At 34.6% G+C, this 25,933-nt stretch overlaps 1 protein-coding gene across 4 annotated transcripts; it reads right to left on the reverse strand.

Moving 5' to 3' along the window:
- Window positions 1-25,933, reverse strand: LOC110445927 (CAP-Gly domain-containing linker protein 1-like). Of its 4 annotated transcripts, none has more exons than XM_021490807.1 (10): window positions 25,815-25,933; window positions 11,786-11,941; window positions 11,254-11,330; window positions 10,759-10,991; window positions 10,145-10,383; window positions 9,578-9,691; window positions 8,548-8,616; window positions 7,800-7,898; window positions 7,329-7,338; window positions 1-2,571 (listed from the first exon to the last, which is right to left on the reverse strand). In XM_021490807.1, the coding sequence occupies exons 1-10, from the start codon at window positions 25,839-25,841 to the stop codon at window positions 2,513-2,515; spliced, it is 1,083 nt and encodes a 360-aa protein (XP_021346482.1). In that variant the 5' UTR covers window positions 25,842-25,933; the 3' UTR covers window positions 1-2,512. The 4 variants fall into 4 exon arrangements, with proteins under 4 accessions (XP_021346482.1, XP_021346480.1, XP_021346479.1 ...); XM_021490804.1 differs by lacking the exon at window positions 7,329-7,338 and adding an exon at window positions 4,546-4,817 and having other exon boundaries at window positions 2,492-2,571; XM_021490806.1 differs by lacking the exon at window positions 7,329-7,338 and adding an exon at window positions 6,506-6,625 and having other exon boundaries at window positions 2,492-2,571.

A 25,933-nucleotide genomic window follows, 5' to 3' on the forward strand; every position in this document is an offset into this window, starting at 1 on the left:
TAGGAGGATCACATCAATTAAATATTATACAAAACCCAACAGTATATACAGGGTTATATTGGGTTTCTACAGAAAACAGTTTCAGCAATGTATCATTTAATACTATAGGCTTTTACCAGGAGTAGATAATACACCCGAACAAGGGAACTGATTGTTTTCGAACAACTGTGAGCGCTTTCATGGTTTGTAATTGATTGTGATCCATTGATTATCACAGAACAAACTTATCCAGGTTTACAATTTATCAAATAGCACGCTTTCGGCTATTGCAACACACTGATTTGGACACGTACAAGGATCGCTGACATCTGATTGATTGAGAGCGAATCAAATGTCACGGGTTTTTATTTTAGGAGCAGCATTGAAACCTATATTTATGTAAAGACGACTAATAGTTTATTCTAGAAGGCGCATTGACAAACGTTAGCAAGAGATTGTCAATAAAGAGGAAGAAAAACCAAATGGTCTGCAGAAGACATGTGTACAATCTCATGATCATCAGCAATGTTGGAAGTCAAAATATTTAGATTGAAAAAGTGTGAGATAAAGCCAAATACCTATATACAAATATGAAAACAATTAATAAATGAAACTGGGAAAGGTGCTTAGTCCTAGTTACACAATTAAGAAATTCAGAAACTGCATTACTAGTACATGTACATGCTAAATGTGTGTAAATGTAATGATTTCTACAAATAATATCGTAACAAAAAATACAAAATAGCATTTTCTACTATAAAACACATATACCCTCAACGTTTAAATGCCATCGTAATTAAATAAAATCTTACTTAAGGCCATGTATGTACATCCACGGAAACCAAAAGATACATTGAAATTGTTCATCTTTGATAAAACTATGCTCAGCTATAAGAGCCCTCCGTGGTAAAACCCTTCCCATCTCCTTTAGTTTATACATCTTTGATGATTAGGAAAAAAGCTTATACCCTATTTTATCATTAATTTTAAATAAGAATTATGAGGCCATAGAGAAAAATTTGCTTCTGTTTACAGATAGAAAGAATATTCCAAGCTATCACCACGTCTTCAAATATGACACAATTGCATTTTTATGAATATTCATGGCATACAAAAGTTCATATTAAGAAGAAAAATAATACTGAATTAAATGTTGTTTCCAAGTATATGATCGTTTCTTTTATATCATAAGGATCGATCCTGTATTTATAAACGAAAAATGGAGCATGGCTATTGGTTACAAAATCATTTGGTGATATTCAGTCTCAATTTTCAATTGAAATTATACATGCAATATTATATTTAAAAAGGTATAATTTCTTGTAATCAATATATGTATTCAATATGATACAACTTTACAACGTGCCAAGTCGACACTATAAAAGTACAGTTTCGGGATTATAGTAATCTTATCGAACGGATTATCGTGAGTAAAGATGATTAGCAGGTGTAACCGTTGAATGTACACATGTACGTGATTGGTCTCACTGTTACGTCTGTATAATACACGGTTTTACCAACGTCTGCTTTAAGTAGCTGTTTATTACATGGCAGCTATGGATTTGGCTTCCCCGTGATTCATCTACGATCTAGCATACATATACATTAAATAACAAGAATATCTTACCATTATTTCTGTGCTCCCAACAAAGTAACGGAATAGGGTCTCAGTTTTTATACGTGAAAATCTTACCACTATTTCTGTTTTCCAAACAAACTAACGGGGTAGGATCAAGGGTTAAAATGGCAAAACTGAATTTTATCATCACGAATCTTAAAAAAGATTTGTGAAATTTACTAAACCGTATAAATATTTTACGTGTCATGTTCATAAGCATTTTCATACAAGTATATAAAAGAAAGTCGCAGTAGACAAATCAACATTCAAGGAAATCACAATACGTATGGATAAGTTATATGTGAATTAGCACATAGATGACGGATTTTCATGTCAAATAAGTAAGATTGATGTTTTAATAATCTTCTCTGCTTTGGACTTAATAACAACATAACGTGAATATTTGATACATTATCTTTCCATTTGTTGTAAATTCATATATCTAATTATCAGAACGTTTTTTGTGACTAAAAATCCTGCATGGTAATAATTTCATTTACAGTAAAATAGCTAAGAACTTCAGATATTTTCAAAGATGGGGCTATGAATAACCATGTTTTTTTATCAGATATGAAAGTAATCATCTGTATCCGATATATACCATTTCATATTTTGACAACATATCGAAATGATGTACACAAAACACTCTGGTATATCATAAAATGTCAGTCAGGTTGTGGATTGGTCAACGTACATCAGTATGTCATTTTTCACTTGCGACCAATAAGAAAGTCTAACATAAACCATAGTGCACGATGATGAATAACGAAATCTAATGAAATCTTTCCATACTCCTCTTAAAGGAATAACATATGTTCTTCACGTGCATGCGTGAATTAACGGGAATTAAGTGTCGTCTGGTTGGCTTGCCCCCACGATTCCGCTGGCAACATCCTCTTAGGCGTATATACATTTTTAACCCCTTGGTGCATGTGCATGCGTTGTTCTGCTCCGTGCGGATTTACAGGGCCTACCTGTAATACACGTGCAAAAATACAAAATCAGTTTTTGTTATAAGTTTCATATACGCACACAACACGATTACTATAACAGACGAAACCATAAGTGATAACTAAGTTCTGTACTTATCGTACAATTTCAAAAATATAATATCATGAATTGGCCCAGTGTCATTTAGTAAATATATCGTTTCGTCTGTCATAAAACATTCAAAAATGATAATAATCTCAAAAAAACAATTTACATAACTCAGAGACGATTCTAATGAAAGTTCAAAGCTACCATATCTAAAGGTGAAATAGCATTGATGAATTGAAACAGTACAAATGTATAGTGCATGGATGAAATAATAGACACAATAAAAAGTACATATCGGTGAAATTGAATAGAAATTAAATTGTGATAAAATTACTTTTCTAAACACGTGATACATATAAGACAAATTTCATAAAATATATAAAATAATACGGCTTTTATAGAACAACATTATATTTCATTTACGTGTACATATATGTATAGAATAAATACCACACGCCGATATCGTGCAAATGAGAAAATAGACTCTCCGAGTGAAATTATCGTGCAACAAAACATGCAAAACGGCAATTACAAACATGCAATAGTATTTGTTATATATTTAGTTAAAGGTACTATTGGAACCATTTCATACCATTCTTTGTAAGTGACACATGCATACTACAGCTGGAAATTAGACTTCGTAATATACAACCATAAGATACCATGGACATTTTAAACATATTACATGCACATATTTCTGTTTAGGTTTCACGGCACATTGCGATATTAGCAATACTGTCACTACGGCATGTATTTAACAATTGTCTACCATTCCTGTATAATTTATTATATTTTATGAACATTACATATCGTATACTAAATATACATTACATTCATGTGTTAGCATTTTTACGGATTACTAACTGACTCAACACAGTTATACAAATCTATATAACTAGCTAGACAAGAACTGGAGCTATTTTTTTGCGGTTTATTTTTTTCTGAGATTGACAATAGACAGCATGACCCCATCCCTTTTGGAGCACCTCGTGTCGCCTGTTTTTTTAATCATGGTCTGTTCTGTCTTTATATATCGACGTAAGGTTTAGACTTGTCCTTCACTAGTTCTCAGATTTGCTTTGCATACCACAACCGACACATGCAAGTGCGATAATCTGCATGTCTTTCAAACAAGATGTGTTCTTAGATTTCTCAGCATACCTTTCGTGTCATTTAGATGCGATCTTGATCAACGCATTCAGACTCATACCAGTGAATGTCTTTGCTCAATAACCGAAAAGGTACGATTACATAAATTATACAAAATAACATTTCCACACCATTCGATTATCTTTATCCTAACTTTAAGTCAAATTTCTTCTTGTATTTGTCCAACCAGAACATAAAAAACAGTCAAGGGTATGTATCGTTATTCCTAGTTCATATTTAATAATTCTTATTGACGGCAAATAACGATCGGAAACCATTATACACATGGGTTAGACTGGAAAGTGAAGGTCGGTGAAGGATAGTGAAGTCGATGTCTCGAGTAATGCTGGGATCACTCATACAGCGGGTAACAGGCAGGATACAGAGTAGACCAGGATGTTTCTTGTCACAAACACCTTCACACAAATCAAGGGCAAGGTAAGAGGAGACAGTGTGGTTTCATTGTCACACGCTATTATAGCTATTTTACAAATATAAAAAAATAATTAAAGACAGCATTTTGTTTCAATCATCTATTTGTCAGGATGCAATATAATATCAATAAGAGATTAATTACTTAGTAACTGTTCCTACACACTAGAGTCAATTAGAGTTTCGTGGATGGGATTAGGTTTAGTATCTGCATGAAGTAGATTAAGTTCGTGAGTCTTCAATATGCCACTAAAGTGATGTTTAGTCAAATGCCTTGTTACTGCCACAGTTACGCCACGTGTTCGTTACGACTGTGTGCCATTCTTCACCTGGAAACCTTGACTTTAGGCAAGACAATATTTAGTGTCGATTTTTCCCTCTTTGGTCTTTCCGGTATCCGAACCCAATCTGCGGCGGATGATTTTTCCCTATGCAATGATGAGATAATACTGGACGACATTCTACTGACAGGTGGAAAGTATCCCTTCTGTGACTTGCCGCCTCTACTAGGGACAATCGCGTGTTCTCTTTGTCCCTGGTGGTAGGTATGGTAGGTCTTTCTCAAATCAACATAGCTACTCTTTACCTTGGTATTACCAGCCTTGCAATAAAAATCAGCCAATACACAATTGCAGGACAGCATATTCACTGCATGATTACTACCATTAACTACCTTTAATACGCAGAGGGATGATTTACCAACATGGGGTTCCATACTTCCATTAGTTTCATACCATTCCCTTATGAAAGGAACCCGAGTCATGTTTCTCCTAACTTATTGCTTTAAGGGAAGGTAATATAAAAGAAATATTTTCATATTATTTTTCATTTAGGAATTGGTTTTAAAATATGTTATTAACAAACGTCTACTATAATGGAATACACATGTATGCATTTTCAAAGATACAACAGAATATCTAGCTTGATTCTGCCCCTACATGTAGCTATAAGATAGAAGTGCTTCACGCTTGGGTGACGCTGTGTCTGGTGTTGGTTAAACAGATTATAAATCACAATGAAAATGGTTTGTGTTTGTGGAAATAGAAATGTTAAAATATTAGTATTTTACTGTTTTATCTTAACAACGCATACATACTTTTTTGAGATCATTACCCATTACCAATATTGAGGTCAATTAATATACAGGATATACTTATTTAATGCGTTAGTGAACATGATCATGCTTAAGACGTCCAAAATAATATGTTAGAGAGTGGGAAATATCCTCTCTAGTGCTGTGCGCGACAAGTTAGTCCTGACCAAGACGAGTCTTCCAATGTATAGATAAACCAAAGAAAAAAAGAGCCCCGCGTATTTTCTGTAAGTTCGTTTACATGATTCTTCCATTCCCGTTATAACGATGTAAACCTCATTAGTGATATTGAGGTATGGGAAAGAAGAATCACGCAACTACATAGAGAAGTGTTGTAAAATCGATACATGGATAATGAAATGTTTTTTTCTGTGCTAACGACAATTTCTAATGGGTTCAAGAAATCACCAATGTCCTGGCCGACTACATGTCTACATATTGTGGTATACTCTACCGGTTGTTTGCTTGCTTTTCTGTAGCTGGTAACACGCAGAACATACACGTGTAAGAAAAGTATCACAGGGAAGACAATTCAACGCACACTGACTGATTAAACATAAATACACATACACATATATCTCTCTCATTTACATATTGTTTACAGGTAATAACGAAGTAAAATTGCCAGTTCACTCATTATATCACAATGTTATTAAGCTCATTGTGTAAGCCACCGATCACATGGTCAGCAACAACAGTAATTAATCGAACTTAATTTCGGTACTTCAATCTATACTCGAATTTCCCGACTGAAATATATTATATGTAAAATAGAGGAACTAGTGCATTGGGTTAAACAAAAGTGTTCTTATAATTTCAACTAAAATTAAATAAAATGCCGTTTGTGCATCATCTAAGAGACCACACAGTCACTGACACAAGGACATATACTTGTGCTGACAACATGCAGGTAAGTTCAAATAATGATATAAAAGCATGCAGTGTAATTTTATGTATCGTAGTAAGTGTTTTTGTTAATTATAGTATCTACGCATTCATAAATAAGTGCATTTCTTTCAAGACCGAACCATATATTGTAACGAAAAAAAACCAGTTATGTCTTTTGAATTGATAATATAGAAACATTTCTTCTGAAGTATCATGCAAAGCTTGGTTTGGTTATTTGCATAAAACCTCCACTGTGTACCAACTGACTATCTAGGACAATGGTGAGATAAGGGTACACATTTATATACCGTCGTCTAGTGATCGTAATCAAAGTCACTGACGGAGGACACCTCCGTGATGGGGGTCATTACATGGATAGGCGGTAACGCCCCAAACCTCTGGAGAGCGTACTCTTTTTGACGTTCAATCTGTGTATTGGGAGTGAGAAGATAAATAGGAATATCGATTCTTTATTTGACATAAAGTGTTGAAGAAAGTGTAAAAATAGTTTGACTTCCTATTCTGAAGCTACGTATACACGATATCAATATCTTGAAATGTAACTAAACAAAACTGTATTCCATTTTCAAATATATAGCTGAATAAATTGCTTTGACTGCACCGCAAGGTACTTGGATATGATAAAACCATACACATACATGTTTATCATACAAGTGCATACATATAAACTGTCAAACTATACACAATGTACCTACATGTGTACCAGTTCTAGTGATGAAACATTGACATATCGTATAATGTTCAGTATTGCCTATAATCTACAGCAGTCTTGATAATTTCAACAGAAAAGGTGCTGAATAAACTCATTTACTTTTTGGAATAAGAGAACATGCATCTTGACATGATAAATGAGGAAGGAAACATACACATATGTATACTTTATGAGTAGGACTATAAGACATTCATTCCAACATGATGGCATACTGAACTACATATTATGCAAAATGTTACACACACGATACGACACCACTGTATATGTAAACGAGAAAAATATATTTATAAAGAATGTAAGAAGACCAGATAATTCCATTGCTGAGAATAATCGTGTTTTATTATTCAACATGCATCTGAGAAACAGAGAGCAGAAATCTTAATTAGTGCCTGCTTTACCAAGAATTCGCTGTAATGAAACACAATGGTTAAATGTTAGGTTATGATATAAATATCGTTTTACTCATATCAAATCCGTTAATTGCATCACAAAAAGGCACATTGTTATACAATATAGTCACGTCAAAATTATTAGTAGATGGATCGGTCAATGTAATAGAGATGTCATGTGGTCAGATAAAAGATATAGTGTGTTATTGGGTGTTTTACATTAGGTCTTAATATTTGTATATATGTTTGATATGCTTCATATTGCTTATGCCTTCGTTGTATGACAAGACCAATTTAAGAAGAATGCTTTCTGTGTCTTTCTTGCATAACTGATACAAAACAAATTATTACTTTGGAAATTAACGACAATAGTGCTGACCACAGTTCATCAAGCATGGTGTGAAATGAAATCGTGATGAGCATAACGTGATAAGGACAATAACCCGGTACAACATTAGGACTGTTATAAACAACACCTACCTGGCTCCACCTATACTCCTCGTCAAATTGAGCAAGTTGTTTTTTCAAAACTATCCAATCTGATGCCTGTCGTGTCAAACTGCGAGACAGCATTGTGTGCTGAAGCAAAGAGAACATTCACATTATAAAGTTGTATCCACCCGAGAAATACAGAGAACATCAAGATTGTAAACTGTAATACATCCGGGATATACAGAGATCTATACAGAAAACATCATTACTCTAACACATCTCGGATATACAGAGAGCATCTACAGAGAACATACGAATAATATACTATAATAATGTGGGAAATGGAGAGACAATTAACATTTTAAACTTTACATCATCTTCGAAATAAAGGTATCAAATAGAGATATAATAGACAACTTTATCTGGGTAAAAGGACATCATTTCATATAAAAGAACTATAATTCTCCTTTCATTGCATTTGTAATTTCTCAACTCCTATATTTTGTCGTATTTCATTTAATAGGTTTCAATCAGTTTAAAGTTAACTCTTTTATATGCATTCACTGTAAATATAGTTGACCCACAGCTCTAAAGCATATGTCCTTTCCCTTTAGAATAACAAAATGGTCTATGGAAAATAATTCTGATATGTGATTTCTATTATGTACAATGAATATCTATTGCCTTCAAAATGGATACCAATCATGCCTTAAATATTCAACACATCCAATGCAAAATAAATGTTTTTCACATAAACAAGGACAGTCCTTTATAAATACGTGTAAGGGAGACTCACCTGTGTTTTCTCTCTGTCCAGTCTTTTATATAACTGTTTTCTGTTTGCTTCACTAGTCTCTAGCCGTGTCTGGAAAAGGTAAAAACATTGTTACAACCTACTTTGTTATAATAACACGCGTTATATTTGGTAAAATACAATATATTTCGTCATAATTATTAAAACTGAGGACAAGTTTCAAACTCTATTTGGACACTACTATCTAACAAGCACACAAAAAGAGTAACATGCACCTTTTGTTTTCTACACAATTGATTGTTGACTTTTAATTTTCTGAATGAGTGCAGTTCACACTCCTGCATGTTAGAACGAAACTAACTACTAATGTTCGGCCCTATGCAAACAAATCAGAGAACGTATTCTATATAATATCTATCAATTATGGACTATTTTTCAGGTGTTCGTCTCAGTCAATATATTTTGTCTCAGGTGCATATAACCACATATCTATAGAGATAAAAAGCCCTTAACCGTTACATTAGATGATGAATAATGTTTTGATCATTAACCAAGGTGGAACGTCGGAAAGTACTGCATTTGGCATTGTGACGTTACAATGGAAGTGACGTCATAAAGAAAATATTGACCAGTTGTTAATAAGAAATAGTAATACCAATTCACCATCACAAATCAACGACCTCCACGTCGTGATTATAGTCAAACCAAGAGGAATGTAAGAAAATGTGTGTTATCTAATAACTGCTGAAGAGACATTGAAGTGAACATATCTGATCTGATATTCCACTCCTGTGAGTGTATCTTTATCGTTATGATGTACATATGTGATGGTGACATAAAACCACCGAACGATATCAATTTAATATTACTCATATAATATAATCAGTTCGAGTGTTTGAAGTGCTTTGTCTGTAGAAGGTAAATCTATTGTTAGGTTGTACTGCACTGACATACACATTTGCAATTGTTACAAATCTGGTACTTGGAATGTTAAAGAAATCATATTTTAGCATGGCGACGGTCAACATTTATTTGATTAAAGAACATAGTTGATCATCCATCCTGTACTTACCAGAAGCCCGTCTTTGTCTGTCATGGCGTGTTTAGCTTTCTTTATCAAGGTCATGTTGTCCTGCTTAAGTCTATGGATCTCTCGTTTTAATACGTCATTCTCCTCTAGTAATACCTGTGTGAAGATCAAACGGTAACAATACGTTAAATTATTGCTCGAAGGGTAGGTAAAATGGGATGTTATTACACTTATAGAAAAGGGACATGTCCAAATAATTATTCCTCGAAGAATAGTTCAAATAGGTTACTTTATACTGAAAGAGTTATTTATCGTTATAATGCACAATATCTTGTAATGTAAAATAAGGTCAATTATTGCTAACTGAGCCAGTACTTAAACACCATATGTTATAAGCGACAACTTTATGAAATTTACAAGTGCGGTCTTTGAATACAGATTGGCCAGTTAAGTTAAATCCATTTTTAAAATATGTGATAAATTTAATGAAATCGATTATCTAGATGATACAATTTTTGTTAAAAGATGGACCTTAAAATTCAACGTAAAACCACTGTCAGTGGATTAAACTGATAAGAAAATCAGTATAACAACACTGTGGCACATTACCTCAGTTTTGCGGATGATGTCGTTGACCCGTTGACCTGTACCCATGAAGGAATAGGAAGACTGGTTTGGCATTTTAGGTGTGCCCCTCCCGTCAGATTCCATTGAAATAGGCGTGATACTTGGACCCTCCATCCCTCCGCCCATCTTCCTCTTCTCCATCTCATATAACTGTTGGTACTTTTTTGCTAACTGTTGGGATTTAGAGAGCTCTGACTGCATATCTTTTAACTTTGTTTCAGCTGAAAACGTTAAAAGCACAAAAAATAAACAATGATACCAAAACTAAATTCCACAATTACATGTGACCAAACATCTACATCTAACTAGATTTAGCCCTAAGCTACATATATATAAAAATTGCAAATGATACAACTGGTAGAAAACATAAATTATGAGCTTAAAATGTCAAGATATCTAAACATTGACATTTGTACGTAAACACAAAGGTACAATTAATTTCTAAGAGTGTATCACTTCGAATGCGGCTAAAACTCTAATATTAATAAAAATAAAAAGGACATCGTTTGAATGCCAATTGGGTTATGGAATTTGAATCAAGTTAAGAAGCAGTTCCAAATGCAATCAGATCTTGACATTTTTACTACACTACTTACAATCTTTGGCCTTCTTCTCAAACATCTTCATGAGTCGGAGTGAATTTGTTTTCGAAAGTGAGGCGTCCTCTGTCGTCTTTTTGTTCTGTGCGCTTTGGCTTTTGGCTTCTGACATTTTTTCGTGTAAGGATATTTCTGATTTCAATCTCTGATTTTGCGTTTCAACATTTTTCATTAATTGTGCTTTTAGTTCATATGTCATTTCTTGTTCCTCTGGCGAGAGTGGCGGTCGCCTAAACAGTCAAATGAAACGAGGTTAAACCTTACATGTACTATCGATATCCTCTTTTATGACATGAACACACTGGAATGTATCTTGTGCGTCAAAGCTTTTAGTGAACTGTGACTGACTTCATGTGTCAATATTTGTAGACTGTCGATATGGTGAAACGAATAAAACAATTTACTGTAAAAACAAAACAAGCAGATATGAACTGACTATGTCAATATATTTCGGTAGGAACGTGAATGACAAAGAACAGAATCTATACTTACTTCCGGACACTTCCGTCCTCCCGCCGACCTAGATTTTTGCGAACGTCGTGATACATTTCTTCCATGTCCTTGGCCACCTAAGAAACACACAACCGGATGTAAGCTGTTCCACAAATAGATGATACGTTGATACTCTTCAATAGCATAGAGGAAGAACAAGAGAACAACTATTTTCAGCTGGGGTTCAAAGCGTGATCAATGCTTTATCATAGCCTGATATCTTACCCTTCCAGAACACTTGGTCTTATGCTCGTTGAACCTTTTCTATAGTCACCGTGTACCTAATTCATTTGTTCATATTTTGTCATTGTTTTATCGATTTTTAGATCAAATGACGGTTATATTGACACTTCGGTATTTTTAAAAAACAAAAATGGGGTAAGCGGCCATCTCATTTATATTTGTACGTTTATTTGATGATATAACTATAAGAATATTTGATGTATTTTTGGATATGTCTTACTATTGATTAATGCTTTCAAATAAATTTGAGGTAAAATATGTGCATCTCTAGTCTTTGACCCCTACTTACGTCGTCGTACATGCCAATAGCTTCCTTGAGCTGGTCAAACAGGCTTTCCATGACTTGCTTGGCATCTTTTTCCTTCTTGGCCGCCTCTAGTCGTTTAAAGTTACCCCTAACATCTTGTTGCTTTGCCTCTAGGAGGTCGAATTCCTCCTGCAGTTTCTGTCAGGACAAAATTAAACTTGTGATAATACGTACAATAACATTATTTAAATGACCTTTTAATTAATTACATTATCGCCAATATGTAGTGTCGGCAAGAACGGATATCGAACACATATGTCATTCAAAGCTTTATCGATATTACATTTTTAACATATTTATAGCATATTTCAGTGTCCTAGGGAATGTTCTATGGTATAGCTATAAAAATAATAATATACATGCACACGTACCGTGATATTACCACTAGCAGTACGGTAATGCATCACACATTTACAGTGGATGGTAGTTATATATCAATCATTTACAGTGGATTGTAGTTATATATCAATCATTTACATGAACTTACAAGTACATTTTCTACCAGCAATAGTAATGCAACACACAAATACAGTGTAAATACCGACAGTTTTAATATAACACACCACGTTCAGTGTAACTGCGTATAGTATTTATACAACTAAAATACGGAGTAACTACCACCAGTAGACCGTGAGTGGAAGTCACAGACAGAGTATTAAAACACAAAAAAGTATCAAAAAAGTTAAAGCTCCTCGCATACATATTGTGGCACCTGTAGGGCTACAGTGGTCACGGGACGTGAACTGATACTTGGAGTAAGGTATACTTTTGCTCACAATGATAACAATGAGCTTACCGTGTGTTCTAATTCCGACAAAACGTATTGTATAAAAGTCATACAATGTAAAATGCACGAGATATCTGAAAACAACAGTCTAATCCAAACGTCACATAAAGCCGATATTGATAGCAAAGTCGTTACTACTGAAAACTATGTAATAAAAATGGTGAATACATTAAACAAACGTGTTACTACTAAAACAATATCGTTTCAGACACAGACAATGAGTAAATTGATTATTTCTACACACATTTAACAAAGATAACTTCTAACAAATAAATGGATAATTTCAATACTACAAAAGACATTTTCACAAACTCGTGCTAAATATAGCTGTATGTACGACAGCAGGTGATACACAAATATCTCCCGTTGACTAACCATTGACATTGAGTCTGGTAATGATATTAAAGGTTTCAGTGATCCGTTACCCACCGTACAACGTAACAAACAGTTCACCCTATATTTAAATTAACAAGTGGCATAAAAGTACTCGTATTATCACAGTTCGAAATACCTACAAGCCAATATCTACTATACAGTTATGACGCTGAACAGATATACAACACTAACATCGATAAAATTGACTCAGAATATGTGTACCATTAGTTGACAATTTGAAGGTTAGTTTGGAAGCTAATGACCAAGCTACAAAGTTTCATATCCAGGTTCGTTTGGAAGTTAATGACCAAGCTACACATTTTCCTATCCAGGTTAGTTTGGAACCTAATGACCAAGCTACAAAGTTTCCTATTAAGGTTTGTTTGGAAGTTAATGACCAAGCTACGAATTTTCCTATCCATGTTTGTTGAGACTAGTACTATCATACATATGTAGAGTGTACAACAAACTTTCACACAGAAATACAAATCATTTCTAATTTGGTTGGTAGAATTGAAACCCCAAATGAATAACTGTTTGTGACATTGCTATATGTTTGATCATAGTAACGTTTACAGTCAGGTTCCCACTGTGTACGGTGCAAACACGATCAATAGTTAATAATCTAAGGAGTCGATGGACTAAATCTGAATTATATGATGTAGTATGTCGATGAGAACCGTTTTATGTGTTAAGTATAACCTTAATCTCGTTTTATTAGCTATTTGATGAAAAAGACGTTGCGAGCCAGTGGTTACATACAATGAGTACACAGATTGGTAGCTTATATAAAAAGTATGCTAAGATCAATGTTTAAATCAATATAGGTAAACAAAGACTCCTCACTAACATTTCATGTCGCCCTACATGTAAGCAGCCCTACAACTAAAATTTAATGTTGTCCTACACAGACCTACAACTAAAATTTAATGTTGTCATACACAGACCTACAACTAGCATTTAATGTTGTACTAGTACAGACCTACAACTAACATTTAATGTTGTACTAGAACAGACCTACACCTAACATTTAATGTTGTCCTACACAGCCCTACAACTAAAATTTAATGTTGTCCTACACAGACCTACAACTAACATTTAATGTTGTCCTTCACAGACCTACAACTAACATTTAATGTTGTCCTTCATAGACATACAACTAACATTTAATGTTGTACTAGTACAGACCTACAACTAACATTTAATGTTGTCCTACACAGCCCTACAACTAAAATTTAATGTTGTCCTACACGGACCTACAACTGACATTTAATGTTTTCCTACACAGACCTACAACTAACATTTAATGTTGTCCTACACAGACCTACAACTAACATTTCATGTCGCCCTACATGTAATCAGACCTACAACTAGCATTTAATGTTGTCCTACACAGACCTACAACTAGCATTTAATGTTGTACTAGTACAGACCTACAACTAGCATTTAATGTTGTCCTACACAGACCTACAACTAGCATTTAATGTTGTACTAGTACAGACCTACAACTAACATTTAATGTTGTACTACATGTAAGCAGACCTACAACTAACATTTAATGTTGTCCGACACAGACCTACAACTAACACTTAATGTTGTACTACACAGACCTACAACTAAAATTTAATGTTGTCCTACACAGACCTACAACTAGCATTTAATGTTGTACTAGTACAGACCTAAAACTAACATTTAATGTTGTCCTACACAGCCCTACAACTAAAATTTAATGTTGTCCTACACAGACCTACAACTAACATTTAATGTTGTACTACTACAGACCTACAACTAGCATTTAATGTTGTCCTACACAGACCTACAACTAGTTGTCCTTCACAGACCTACAACTAACATTTAATGTTGTCCTACACAGACCTACAACTAACATTTAATGTTGTCCGACACAGCCCTACAACTAACACTTAATGTTGTACTACACAGACCTACAACTAAAATTTAATGTTGTCGTACACAGACCTACAACTAGCATTTAATGTTGTACTAGTACAGACCTAAAACTAACATTTAATGTTGTCCTACACAGCCCTACAACTAAAATTTAATGTTGTCCTACACAGACCTAAAACTGACATTTAATGTTGTCCTACACAGACCTACAACTAACATTTAATGTTGTCCGACACAGCCCTACAACTAACACTTAATGTTGTACTACACAGACATACAACTAAAATTTAATGTTGTCCTACACAGACCTAAAACTGACATTTAATGTTGTCCTACACAGACCTACAACTAACATTTAATGTAGTACTAGTACAGACCTACAACTAACATTTAATGTTGTACTACATGTAAGCAGACCTACAACTAAAATTTAATGTTGTACTAGTACAGACCTACAACTAGCATTTAATGTTGTCCTACACAGACCTAGAACTAACATTTAATGTTGTCCTTCACAGACCTACAACTAACATTTAATGTTGTCCTTCACAGACCTACAACTAACATTTAATGTTGTCCTTCACAGACCTACAAATAACATTTCATGTCGCCCTTTATGTAAGCAGACCTACAACTAGAATTTAATGTTGTCCGACACAGACCTACAACTAACACTTAATACAGACCTACAACTAACATTTAATGTTGTCCTACACAGACCTACAACTAACATTTAATGTAGTACTAGTACAGACCTACAACTAACATTTAATGTTGTCCTACACAGACCTACAACTAGTTGTCCTTCACAGACCTACAACTAACATTTAATGTTGTCCTTCATAGACATACAACTAACATTTAATGTTGTACTAGTACAGAACTACAACTAACATTTAATGTTGTCCTACACAGCCCTACAACTAAAATTTAATGTTGTCCTACACAGACCTACAAATAGCATTTAATGTTGTACTAGTACAGACCTACAACTAGCATTTAATGTTGTCCTACACAGAGACCTACAACTAACATTTAATGTTGTCCTACACAGACCTACAACTAGTTGTCCTTCACAGACCTACAACTAACATTTAATGTTGTCCTTCACAGACCTACAAATAACATTTCATGTCGCCCTTTATGTAAGCAGACCTACAACTAGAATTTAATGTTGTCCGACACAGACCTACAACTAACATTTAATGTTGTACTAGTACAGAACTACAACTAACATTTAATGTTGTCCTACACAGCCCTACAACTAAAATTTAATGTTGTCCTACACAGACCTACAACTAACATTTAATGTAGTACTAGTACAGACCTACAACTAACATTTAATGTTGTCCTACACAGACCTACAACTAGTTGTCCTTCACAGACCTACAACTAACATTTAATGTTGTCCTTCACAGACCTACAACTAACATTTCATGTCGCCCTTTATGTAAGCAGACCTACAACTAGCATTTAATGTTGTCCTACACAGACCTACAACTAACATTTCATGTCGCCCTTTATGTAAGCAGACCTACAACTAGCATTTAATGTTGTCCGACACAGACCTACAACTAACACTTAATCTTGTACTACACAGACCTACAACTAACATTTAATGTTGTACTACACAGCCCTACAACTAACATTTAATATTGTCCTACACAGACCTTCAACTAACATTTAATGTTGTACTACACAGACCTACAACTAACATTTAATGTTGTACTACCCAGCCCTACAACTAACATTTAATATTGTCCTACACAGACCTTCAACTAACATTTAATGTTGTACTACACAGACCTACAAATAACATTTAATGTTGTTTTACACAGACCTACAACTAACATTTCATGTCGCCCTACATGTAAGCAGACCTACACCTAACATTTAATGTTGTCCTACACAGACCTACAACTAACAGTTCATGTCGCCCTACATGTAAGCAGACCTACACCTAACATTTAATGTTGTCCTACACAGACCTACAACTAGCATTTAATGTTGTCCTACACAGACCTACAACTAGCATGTAATGTTGTACTAGTACAGACCTACAACTAACATTTCATATCGCCCGACATGTAAGCAGACCTACACCTAACATTAAATGTTGTCCTACACAGACCTACAACTAACAGTTCATGTCGCCCTACATGTAAGCAGACCTACAACTAGCATTTAATGTTGTCCTACACAGACCTACAACTAACAGTTCATGTCGCCCTACATGTAAGCAGACCTACAACTAACATTTAATTTTGTACTACACAGACCTACAACTAGCATTTAATGTTGTACTAGTACAGACCTACAACTAACATTTACTAACATTTAATATTGTCCTACACAGACCTTCAACTAACATTTAATGTTGTAATACACAGACCTACAACTAACATTTAATGTTGGACTACACAGACCTACAACTAACATTTCATGTTGTACTACACAGACCTAATATTTAATATGGTCTTTTAACATGAAGACCTATAACTACCTACAACTAACATTTAATATTGTCCTTTACCACACAGCCCTACAACTAACATTTAATATTGTCCTGCACAGACCTTCAACTAACATTTAATGTTGTACTACACAGACATACAACTAGCATTTAATGTTGTCCTACACAGACCTACAACTAACATTTCACTACAACTAACATTTAATGTTGTACTACACAGACCTACAAATAACATTTAATGTTGTTTTACACAGACCTACAACTAACATTTAATGTCGCCCTACATGTAAGCAGACCTACACCTAACATTTAATGTTGTCCTACACAGACCTACAACTAGCATGTAATGTTGTACTAGTACAGACCTACAACTAACATTTAATGTTGTCCTACACAGACCTACAACTAACAGTTCATGTCGCCCTACATGTAAGCAGACCTACACCTAACATTTAATGTTGTCCTACACAGACCTACAACTAGCATTTAATGTTGTACTAGTACAGACCTACAACTAACATTTCATGTCGCCCTCCATGTAAGCAGACCTACAACTAGCATTTAATGTTGTCCTACACAGACCTACAACTAGCATTTAATGTTGTCCTACACAGACCTACAACTAACAGTTCATGTCGCCCTACATGTAAGCAGACCTACACCTAACATTTAATGTTGTCCTACACAGACCTACAACTAGCATTTAATGTTGTACTAGTACAGACCTACATCTAACATTTCATGTCGCCCTACATGTAAGCAGACCTACACCTAACATTTAATGTTGTCCTACACAGACCTACAACTAACATTTAATGTTGTTCTACACAGACCTACAACTAACATTTCATGTCGCCCTACATGTAAACAGACCTACAACTAACATTTAATGTTGTACTACACAGACCTACAACTAACATTTCATGTTGTACTACACAGACCTAATATTTAATATGGTCTTTTAACATGAAGACCTATAACTATATCTAAAATTGTCCTTTACCACACAGACATACAACTAACATTTGATATTGTCCCACACAGTCCTACAACTAGCATTTAATATTGTCCTTTACCACACAGACATACAACTAACAGTTAATATTGTCCTCTACCACACAGACCTACAACTAACATTTGATATTGTCCCACACAGTCCTACAACTAAAATTTAATATTGTACTTTACCACACAGACCTACAACTAACATTTAATATGGTCCCACACAGACCTACAATTTTAATTTAATATTGTCCTTTAACATGCAGACCTATAACTAGCATTTAATATTGTCCTTTACCACACAAACATACAACTAACAGTTGAGATTATCCTTTACCACACAGACCTACAACTAACATTTAATATTGTCCTTTACCACACAGACCTATAACTAGCATTTAATATTTCCTTTACCACAAAGACCTACAACTAGCATTTAATATTGTCCTTTACCACACAAACCTACAACTAACAGTTGATATTATCCTTTATCACACAGACCTACAACTAACATTTAATATTGTCCTTTACCACACAGACCTATAACTAGCGTTTAATATTGTCCTTTACCACACAGACCTGCAACTAGCATTTAATATTGTCCTTTACCACACAAACCTACAACTAACATTTAATATTGTCCCACACAGACCTACAACTAACATTTGATATTGTCCCACAGTCCTACAACTAATATTTAATATTGTCCTTTAACATGCAGACCTACAACTAGCATTTAATATTGTCCTTTACCACACAGACCTACAACTAACAGTTAATATTATCCTTTACCACACAGACCTACAACTAACATTTGATATTGTCCCACAGTCCTACAACTAATATTTAATATTGTACTTTACCACACAGACCTACAACTAACATTTAATATTGTCCCACATAGACCTACAATTTTAATTTGATATGGTCCTTTAACATGCAGACCTATAACTAGCATTTAATATTGTCCTGTACCACACAGACCTACAACTAGTATTTAATATTGTCATTTACCACACAGACCTACAACCAACATTTAATATTGTCCTTTACCACGCAAACCTACAACTAACAGTTGATCTTATCCTTTATCACACAGACCTACAACTAACAGTTGAGATTATCCTTTACCACACAGACCTACCACTAACAGTTGAGATTATCCTTTACCACACAGACCTACAACTAGTATTTAATATTGTCATTTACCACACAGACCTACAATTAACATTTAATATTGGCATTTACCACACAGACCTACAACTAACATTTAATATTGTCCTTTACCACACAAACCTACAACTAAAAGTTGATATTATCCTTTACCACACAGACCTACAACTAACATTTAATATTGTCCTTTACCACACAAACCTACAACTAATATTTAATATCGTCCCACACAAACCTACAACTAACAGTTGATATTATCCTTTATCACACAGACCTACAACTAACATTTAATATTGTCCTTTACCACACAGACCTATAACTAGCATTTAATATTGTCCTTTACCACACAGACCTGCAACTAGCATTTAATATTGTCCTTTACCAAACAAACCTACAACTAATATTTAATATTGTCCTTTAACATGCAGACCTACAACTAGCATTTAATATTGTCCTTTACCACACAGACCTACAACTAACAATTAATATTATCCTTTACCACACAGACCTACAACTAACATTTGATATTGTCCCACACAGTTCTACAACTAAAATTTAATATTGTACTTTACCACACAGACCTACAACTAACATTTAATAATGTCCCACACAGACCTACAATTTTAATTTAATATGGTCCTTTAACATGCAGACCTATAACTAGCATTTAATATTGTCCTTTACAACACAGACCTACAACTAACAGTTGAGATTATCCTTTACCACACAGACCTACAACTAACATTTAATATTGTCCTTTACCACACAGACCTATAACTAGCATTTAATATTTCCTTTACCACAAAGACCTACAACTAGCATTTAATATTGTCCTTTACCACACAAACCTACAACTAACAGTTGATATTATCCTTTATCACACAGACCTACAACTAGCATTTAATATTGTCATTTACCACACAGACCTACAATTAACATTTAATATTGTCATTTACCACACAGACCTACAACTAACATTTAATATTGTCATTTACCACACAGACCTACAACTAACATCTAATATTGTCCTTTACCACACAGACCTACAACTAGCATTTAATATTGTCCTTTACCACACTGACCTACAACTAACTAACATTTAATATTGTCCTTTACCACACAGACCTACAACTAACATTTAATATTGTCCTTTACCACACTGACCTACAACTAACTAACATTTAATATTGTCCTTTACCACACAGACCTACAACTAAAATTTAATATTGTCCCACACAGACCTACAACTAACACTTAATATTGTCCTTTACCACACAGACCTACAACTGACATTTAATATTGTCCTTTACCACACTGACCTACAACTAACTGACATTTAATATTGTCCTTTACCACACAGACCTACATCTAGCATTTAATATTGTCCTTTACCACACTGACCTACAACTAACTAACATTTAATATTGTCCTTTACCACACAGTCCTACAACTAACATTTAATATTGTCCTTTACCACACAGTCCTACAACTAACATTTAATATTGTCCTTTACCACCCTGACCTACAACTAACTAACATTTAATATTGTCCTTTACCACACAGTCCTACAACTAACATTTAATATTGTCCTTTACCACACAGATCTACAACTAACATTTAATATTGTCCTTTACCACACTGAACTACAACTAACTAACATTTAATATTGTCCTTTACCACACTGACCTACAACTAACTGACATTTAATATTGTCCTTTACCACACAGACCTACATCTAGCATTTAATATTGTCCTTTACCACACTGACCTACAACTAACTGACATTTAATATTGTCCTTTACCACACAGACCTACAACTAACATTTGATATTGTCCCACACAGACCTACAACTAACATTTAATATTGTCATTTACCACACAGACCTACAACTAACATTTAATAGTGTCCTTTACCTCACAGACCTACAACTAGCATTTAATATTGTCCTTTACCACACAGACCTACAACTAGCATTTAATATTGTCTTTTACCACACAGACCTACAACTAACATTTAATATTGTCCTTTACCATGCAGACCTACCAAGACGACTAAGAAGTAATGCTGTACTACACCAACGCAAGTTGTCTTCCATGCCCCGATTGTTCAAAGGTTACTTAAATATAACCAGTGGTTATTGAAAAATTCAAATTGTTGCCAATACGGAATGAGGGCTTCAAAAGCAAATAAAATCCTCAAAACACATCAATCGTATTTGTCTCAACAAATCTATACCGTCTTTGCGTATTGCAGAGTTATCTTCTCTTGGGAGCAGGTATTGATTGTTACGGCATTGGTTTGTGCGAGAAAATTACGTCGTTTTCACAAAAATTGATGACGTTACTCTCACAAACAAGTGACGTAACAATCAATACCTGCTCACAAGAGAAGATAACTCTGCAATACGCAAAGACGGAATAGCAGTGAATGATATCAGATGTTCGCGATTTTGTTATAATCAAATTTCAAAATGTCCTCAATTTCTAGTTAACTCTACCCAACCTTTGAGCAACCGGGGCCAGGGTATCACAACACTGAAATGAAGGACGACCCTATACAACTGTATCTGATCAGGAACAACCGAATAATGCTTGTTCAGCCAGTCTTTGATCAAGAAAGATCAGCTGTAGGTATAGGCATACACGTGATTACAAGTGCAGACTGGTATATATGTATTCTGGTTCCCCCCCACAAACCTACCTGAAGCATCACGTATCTGACATATGCAGAACATCATAGACGTTCAGTCACGAAAACGAAACAGAAGGAACTGTATAGGTCAGAATGAGATTTGATGGTTGCATAATAAAAAAGACGTCATATGGATTCACGACTGGAGAACATTTTTGAGATAAGTCCCCAGTTACAGAAACTATCAACACCGTCTGGACACATAAGCAATTCCATTTTTTTTCCAAACAGATTTGATTCTAAACAGGGATTGAACGGCGTTTTTTTTTAATTTTCATGCCGGTATGAACGCAAATCGGTTACATCCATATTGCATGAAGCCCGCTATGGCTTCATGTTTACTTTGGATGGAACCGATTGGCGTTCATACCGGCATGAAAATTACAAAACACGCCGTTCAATCCATATATTTACATTTTTACTATTGAACAATTGTTTATTTTTATTTGTTTGTTATTAATTTATTTATTTATTTACTGCCTTTCGTTTATGCGTCGTCCTTTAAACAACATTGGTGGAACAGCCCTATTTAACTAAAATCGACGCCAATAATTAACCGTAGTCATTTGAGCGTTTGAGGCAGGGGCATTTCTCCATGTTATTTGAAGCTCTTATTGAACAATGTTAATCTATAACGTCATATGTAGACCACATGTTACGTCACGAGAGTTTTTGCTTTCATACTCAAATGAAATGCATTTCTGCTAGTAATGTTCATAAAGTGGGTTGCAGCGCAAATGTAAATATATTTCCATAATGGGCCATACAATAGCGCTTGTCAGCACTAAGTTAAAGAACGTCTATAAAACGTGTGCTCCAGCCAATAGAAGAATTACATCACATCGATGAAAGATTACATGAAAGATACAGACAGCACAGATCACGATTCAGGAAGACTAATTTACTAATTTGCTAAGATTCCCATCTGTCCCATCACATCCCACTTGATGCAACTACACTGATCGAAGCTACACTACAATAGTACGCTGGACAGGCAGCGATGTTGGTTACCATTAGTATTTCTCCAATGTCATCTAAATCCTCGTGTTCCGAGTCGGACTGCATGTTAAAACAGAGCAAAGCAAAGAGATGGGATATGGAGCAACTACAGGGCATATTAGATATATAAGAATGAAAATCAATTCCATATTTTTTTGTCATTCTGTCTTATTTCCTACATAAATAAAAAAAAAAGGCATGGGGAGGACAAAACATGTACACGATGTATATATATATTTAGATCTGCTAAATATTCCGATACAGCATCATTGACAATTGTGTTGTTTTATACGAGCTACCATGTATTACGGTTTCTTTCTTTTCTGTCACTTATTGCCGTTTATTACTACAAAATCTTCATCTCATTTGTCAGGTATGACGCTTGTTTGATAATTCCTATCTTCCCGCGGATACTTCAACCCAATGTTTAAGACATGTGCATCACTTCGTTAACTCTAGTAAAACATACTCGATTTTTAATAATAAGTGTGTATTTATCATTTGTATGATTTTTAGCATAGATGTAAAGGTATGACGGGAGAAGGCGCTTAACAGATTGAAAATTAAATGTATGCCTAATTTCTTGTTCAAATAAACTGTCACCCTGTCCTGGTCCATTGTGGCTGTCTTTCCATGTGTTTATCTAAATCCCTTAAACGTCTAATACCATTCCCTGTCCGACAGGATAGGTCTTAACGTACACCCTGTAATTGTTTCTTTGGTCCTAGTAAGTTCAACAAATTATGGTATACTATTTCACACCAGCCTTAACAAATACAGGCCAGGTACCTCGGTCTAAACAGTCCGTTCCTGGCGTACTCACATGTAATTGCCCAGATTTAATATAATCCTTATAGATTTTATAATATTTTATAAAATCGATAAGTTTATAGCCTTGATTTAAATGTTGAACTTATTCCTAAAGTTTTCAATTTATTTTGACAACTACAGAGGAGATTTAAATATCAGTGTTAAATGGCCATTGTTTCGAGCTTAAGACTTCATAAGTACTTCCATAACCTTTATCGACAATACAGATCTGTACAGTTTTTGTGCGGCCAATACACAAAGCGGCCATTACGGAGTTTACCGACCACGTAAACAAGGTCCTCTTGTTAGTATTGGGAAACAATCATGTCATTGTTTAGTCCGGGAAGTAGCACCCTTTCCTCCCAGCCAACCCCCCTACGCAGGCATTTGTCATACACGGAACAAATACGAATATCAGTAAAACTACACCGTTGGTTGTGACAGGGTGGTAATAGTGTAGGACATTACACATTTACTCTTTACTTCAAACTCGTTAACTTTTGTGGTGGAGTATGATTAATTCCTCTTCGTGGGATTTGGATAATACGTCTTAAAGAGTGTTGAGAAATTACAGAATTGCCGTCTAGCAGTTAATTAAAACTGGCGAAACAATGATAGGAGAAACAGTATGAGGATCAATAGGGATGCTCAGTATTCTAATTTAATCAGCACAGAAGAAAATGAATTTCAAAGAATGATGTAACGTATAAGAAGTCAAAATAGTATACAACAGTTTATCATATTTGCTGGCATGTCCTAAAAGTTACTAAAAGATTAATGAGTGAAGCAGAAACCCCTGGTCTGGCCCAATATTTATGTTACAGGCTTTGTACAATAAACACTGCCTACATTGTCATATTCAACAACAAAATGTCATATCATTCCCTCTGTTAAATTATGTATTACTGGCAAATATAGTCATTAATAACCCCGAAGTTTAATGCATAATCTAATTTGTAAAAAAAAAAAAATGTTAATAGCAACAAAACAGTATATCACCAAATGAAAATGCAATTGTTCGACTCTGTTCAGCGGTATGGTCTGAAATTCGGTTAGGCGTACGTCTGATGAAAATGCCAAATCGTTTAGGCCTGACAGAAGATCTGTTAAAATGAATGGCATTGTATGTGGTTCTATATAATGTATCCCTGTTTTGAAATCAGCATGGTTTAATGTCCCCAGCGATGACACAACAAAAGAGTAAGTAGTTAATCAATGGGCATCATAGCAGAACCACTTCAAGTTATAACAGTAAATAGATAATACATTCACGTGTCACATTGTCACTTAACCAATGTATTGTGTCATATCGATCCGTAGACAATTATATTACCTCCCACTGAGGTGATATATATATACATTGTATTTCATACATGTGGTACATGCAAAGGATGCACATAACGGTATATAGATACATGTACGCAAGCATAGTATATATATACATGTATACGAACATGTAAGGTTTACATGTGGTATAACCTATATATATATATATATTGTCCTAATTGTATAATACAAATACAAATGTGTTTTAAAGTACAGATTCTTAAGAGTTATTATATATTGTTCTATGGATATCAGAATAGTCATTCGATCAATTTTGTATCACGGACGTGTGAATATATGTCTGTGTACACAGGACTTTAAATCCCCTCTACACACCTGGTTTAAAATCTGCTATATATTTATAACACAACATTTTACAGAAAGTATGTCAATGTTATTGTCAACTCGACGTAATGTACGCTCCTCGTTATATTTGAGTCAGCCATTTAATAGCTATCTCACTCACCTGCATGTTTTCCTTGGACGTCGACATGTTGGTGTTCAACGTCCTCTCACACCGACGTAAATAATTAATAGATTCCTAAATACCATGCATCAGCGCACCTGCACTTTGTTGACACTGTC

This window comes from Mizuhopecten yessoensis, unplaced genomic scaffold, assembly GCF_002113885.1.
Source record: "Mizuhopecten yessoensis strain PY_sf001 unplaced genomic scaffold, ASM211388v2 scaffold2417, whole genome shotgun sequence".
NCBI classification, from domain to species: Eukaryota; Metazoa; Mollusca; class Bivalvia; order Pectinida; family Pectinidae; genus Mizuhopecten; species Mizuhopecten yessoensis.